The sequence below is a fragment of the Triticum dicoccoides genome, chromosome 5A (assembly GCF_002162155.2).
Source record: "Triticum dicoccoides isolate Atlit2015 ecotype Zavitan chromosome 5A, WEW_v2.0, whole genome shotgun sequence".
NCBI classification, from domain to species: domain Eukaryota; kingdom Viridiplantae; phylum Streptophyta; class Magnoliopsida; order Poales; family Poaceae; genus Triticum; species Triticum dicoccoides.
In genome coordinates, this window is record NC_041388.1 from 130592768 (window position 1) to 130597023 (window position 4256).

A 4256-nucleotide genomic window follows, 5' to 3' on the forward strand; every position below is an offset into this window, starting at 1 on the left:
CAAACGAGCAACGGGCCAAACATCCAACCCCATCCTCCCTACACACCAACACAAGAGATGCTACATGAAGAGGCAACACAAACCATGCAACCCCAAAGGAGCTGTCACACAAAAAGAGAGAAGGAACTAGGACCCGATGACCTCAATCGTTTGGGTAGCTCCAGCAACGTCAACGACCGAGTGGACAGAGAGCGGTGACCAACAAAAAAAAGAATGATGTGAAGGCGACACCCCCCACCCATGCGCACGACAATACATGCATGCCTGACACAAAAAACAACCGAACCAGAGGGCCTATGGAATGTGGCCCATTGGTCATGGACCACCAGCTTCAGCGCCACGGTAAGGCACGACGCAACTCGATCGGACAGTCCGGAGGCCGCCAGCCAAGCAGAGTGTGGCACCGTGAATCGATAGGGCGAAGTAGGAGGCATGTGAGGTTGCAGATGGCCTGAGGAGACCGATACTCCAACATCCTTTAAAGAAGTATAATAATCTTATTATGCAAAATAAACTAAGTGAATAGCGAGTTTTTGTCATGCAGTATAGGTACCATCGCAACCGCTCGAAGACCCAACCGCAATGGCTTGGAGACCATGGACATACTTAGGCCCTGTTTGTTTCGGATTTTGGGACCAGATTCAGCTTTGCCAATGAAGCCAAATCTGGAATCTGAAACAAACAACTGTTTGAAATCAGCTTTGCCAGTCAAGCTGAATCTGAATTTGGGCCATTTTTAATGCAATTTCCTGAAGCACCTCAAAGTGTACTTCGGTGGTGAAGCTGATTCCCAGAATCAGCTTCGGCACTGAAGCGAAGCAAATCCACAGATGATTAAAATTCAAGCAAAACTGAAACAAACAGGGCCTTAGGACCGCTCCATCCTCCAAAAATCAGCTCCACTTCACCAAAATTATTTTGTAGCACATCCACCCAATAGTTGTGGCTTCACCGTAGAGTAGAGCAGTGAAGCTTGTTTGGCTTCCAGCTAGCTCCAGCTTCAAAGTATGAAAAGTTTTGGCGGAAAAGGTCTATTATGGGTTGCATGACGCGAGGAAACAAAATGGAAGAGGTATCAACTTATAAGTGACAGTGATGGATAATTTTCTCCCAACTCAACAAAGACTCTATGAACTATTATTTTAAAAACACCCTCGGGGAGCTTCATGAAAAACAAAGAGTTAGGCCAAATTTGAGGGTGTTTTTTGGCGGAGCAAGACATTGTATATCTACCACGTTTAGCTTATGTTTCTTTATAAATAAATAAAAAAGCGGAGCAGGCACTTGCTTCCACGCAGCGAACGCCTCCATCGTCACGGCACATTGGCGCCCACGGCCACCACTCTTGCTCCTGTGTGACCGGGCAAGAGCTTCGTAAGCACGATACGCATGAGCACCATTATTGGTGCATACCCCACTTTTACTAGTTAGTATTATAGATTGCAGAAAAAATGCATTTGCAGCATGACAACACACAGTTCCAGTGTGAAATTGATTTTATGCTCCTCACCTCACTCACAGCGGATTTTCTAATTATTAGAATTGAGTCTATAGGAATGCAAATGCAAAGACTCTGCACAGAATATTCTCAAGATTTGAAGACAATTCGACATACTGAACTGGTTCCTAGTTCCTACATCAGGCCTACTACCAAATGGCGAACTAAAATGCCATGGTAGCATCAGGCTTATTATTCTTACTCCGTGCAATTTTTCACCAGCCCATGCAACTCCATGCAACTTCCGCATTCACACTTGACCAAATAAGCTTTCGTTTTTTCACGCGGAGAACAAACGATATGGCGCGCCCCAACCATGGTGCAAGTTCATCTGAACATGATCATGTCGCTCGCAAAGTGGAATACAAGCGCACGACGAGGTTGGCTCCAATGGTAACGGCGAAGATGATAGCAAGAATGGCCATTGAAGCAGCTCTACGATCCATGGTCACCACGGCTACACCCTTTGCTGCCGCCTTCTTGCTGCCACCATCTTGTACAAGCTTCATCCTCGTCTCATTCCACCCCGTGTTCGCTGGTCTCTTCTTCTCTGCTGGCTTGAACAGAGCTGGCAGTGAAGGAAATGTGGGTGAGTCGATGGGCGCGACCGGCTCTTGTGCCGGCGGTTTCTGCTCCTCGTGCTTCGATACGTTCTCCATTGTGGCTATTTCGGTCATGGTATCCACTTTCAGTTGCTCTGAGATTTGTGATTGATGCGCTGTCATCTGTGTTGATGCGGTCTCTTGATCATCGTCATGTCCTTGCCCGATATGTTCTTCATGGGTGACCTCCGGGATGTTGATGGTAAGAGCGCTTTCATCAGAGTTCTTCACACCTTCGGTGGCCTAAACATGACAATTCAGAGGAAACAGGCAGAATAAATAAGGCTCCGACCACTGTAGGCATGGATCACCAATGAACACTCAGAGCTGCTTTGAACAAATTAAATTGAGGCAAGAAAAACCAATATACATTTGGTGTGATCTCATTCTCAACGCAACTCTTCACTTTAGTTTGGTCAGGATTATTCACATCTTCACTGTCCTGAAGCCAAAATTTGGTTGAATTTCCGGAAGTGAACAGCAAGGCGATACATATTACACAAGAGAGTTTTTTGTTATCACAGTTGTGCATAGGAAATAGAACTGACCGTATCATTAACGACTTCGACACGTTCCTTGCTTGCATTTGGATCAAACTTATCTGTAGGTTTGCTGTCCTGAAAACCAAATTAAGAAAAATATTCACAAAAGTAAGGCACCGGCAGCAAATATTGCAGGCAATACACGCATGGTGTGTCTTAATAATTAATTACTGTAAATTTCTCCAGAAGTTCTGCAGAGAGACAGACCAATTCGTCAGCAACGATTTCATCCACCTGCTCCGGAATCTCATGAAGCTCCTCTGCTTCCTTACCATCCTGAAACCATATTTTCAGAGCATTTTCACACAAACAAGTCTTATTTTGCAAACTTAAATCAACACAAAATATTTCAGACAGCATGCAGATTATACGGAGACTAACCAACCCATCAGCTTCAACCACTCTATCCTCCCTGCCCAGATTCTCATCAGATTGATCAGACTTCTGCTGAATCAACAAATTTCAACCAATATGTTTTGCTAAAATCATCTAAACTCACATGAAAAGGGAAAGAGATCAAGAACACTAAGTTCTAACTAATGAAACCCTCAGTCCACACCTGCTCCTTCTCCACAACCCCACCATCCAGAACGTCCTCCTCCTTGCTGCAAAATCCGCCAGAAGAAACTCAATCCAATCATCTCGGACGCGTAACAAACGGAACGGATGAAATGCTAAACGAACCGAGACTAATAACTAGCCCAAGAAAAAAGTGATTTCTTCCCGTACCCGCGGCGGTCCTTCTTGGCGCCCTTGCCGTCGCCACGGCGCCGCCACGCGACGACGGCGGCGCCGACGATCGCGCCTCCGACGAGGAGCAGCGCCCCGACGCCCTGCGGCGTGCCGACGCGCGCGCACACGCGGGTCCTCATGGCGCCGCCGCGCCCCGCCACCTCCTCTCGCGATTCTTGCGCGGTGCAAAGATCGCCTCTGCCCCTTCCGCTGCCCACTTCCATGACAGCGACGGCGGCAGTTAAGACAAGACGAAGCTCCAACAATATTGTTCGCTGCAGTTAAGTTGGGGAGCTGGGACGGGACGCCGACGCTTGGCTCGCGTGTTCTTGCGCGCGTTCTAGAGGGACACGAAGAGGGGAGAGAGAAGGTTGGGAGGTTCTAGGTACGAGATACGATGGAAGTTATGGCCGGTTCAATCGCACCATGCCCACAACACTCGGATCATGAATGGAAAGTCTCTTTCGACTGGCAAAAGGAGAAACCTACTCATCTTCAAACTGCCACGAAGTTCAACTTTTTTGCTATGCTATATACAGGACCTCAGAGAAATTCATTACTACAAACCTCGGAGAAATATTCTATAATTGGTCCTTAGCCGCCTTACCCTAAACCTTCTCTGTCAATAGATGTATGAGACATTTGTACAATCCACATATGAAAATAAGGGGAAAAGAACAATTTAGGTGTTGTTTAAAAAGTCATTTCACGTCACTTTTGGGCCAAGAGAAGATAGAGTCCAAGTCCCCCATTTTCTGGACTCAGATTCGGACTGCACAGACATATCTGACTCAAAATGCCAAGATCTCTTTCATCCGAACTCCGATTTGGGTGATTCTTTTTTGTTGTTGGAAAGTTTATGATGCGACCCCGTCTTCGAAG

The 4256-nt window shown here is 46.6% G+C and overlaps 1 protein-coding gene across 3 annotated transcripts; it reads right to left on the reverse strand.

The window, feature by feature from the left end:
* Positions 1–1557: 1557 nt before the first annotated feature.
* LOC119300223 lies at positions 1558–3802 on the reverse strand. 3 transcript variants are annotated; one of them, XM_037577251.1, is made up of 7 exons: positions 3372–3802; positions 3202–3247; positions 3024–3086; positions 2850–2918; positions 2649–2717; positions 2471–2542; positions 1558–2343 (listed from the first exon to the last, which is right to left on the reverse strand). In XM_037577251.1, exons 1-7 carry the CDS (start codon positions 3596–3598, stop codon positions 1840–1842), a joined length of 1050 nt encoding a protein of 349 aa, XP_037433148.1. In that variant the 5' UTR covers positions 3599–3802; the 3' UTR covers positions 1558–1839. The 3 variants fall into 3 exon arrangements, with proteins under 3 accessions (XP_037433148.1, XP_037433147.1, XP_037433149.1); XM_037577250.1 differs by having other exon boundaries at positions 3024–3089; XM_037577252.1 differs by lacking the exon at positions 2471–2542 and having other exon boundaries at positions 3024–3089; positions 3372–3799.
* Positions 3803–4256: the final 454 nt, after the last annotated feature.

Excerpts from the sequence above, each read along its gene's own strand:
- LOC119300223 (XM_037577250.1), bottom strand. The coding sequence starts at position 3,598 with ATGGAAGTGGGCAGCGGAAGGGGCAGAGGCGATCTTTGCACCGCGCAA. Across the intron at positions 3,248-3,371 it reads GCCAAGAAGGACCGCCGCGG|CAAGGAGGAGGACGTTCTGG; the intron begins GTACGGGAAGAA and ends CGGATTTTGCAG. Across the intron at positions 2,919-3,023 it reads TGGTTGAAGCTGATGGGTTG|GATGGTAAGGAAGCAGAGGA; the intron begins GTTAGTCTCCGT and ends ATATGGTTTCAG.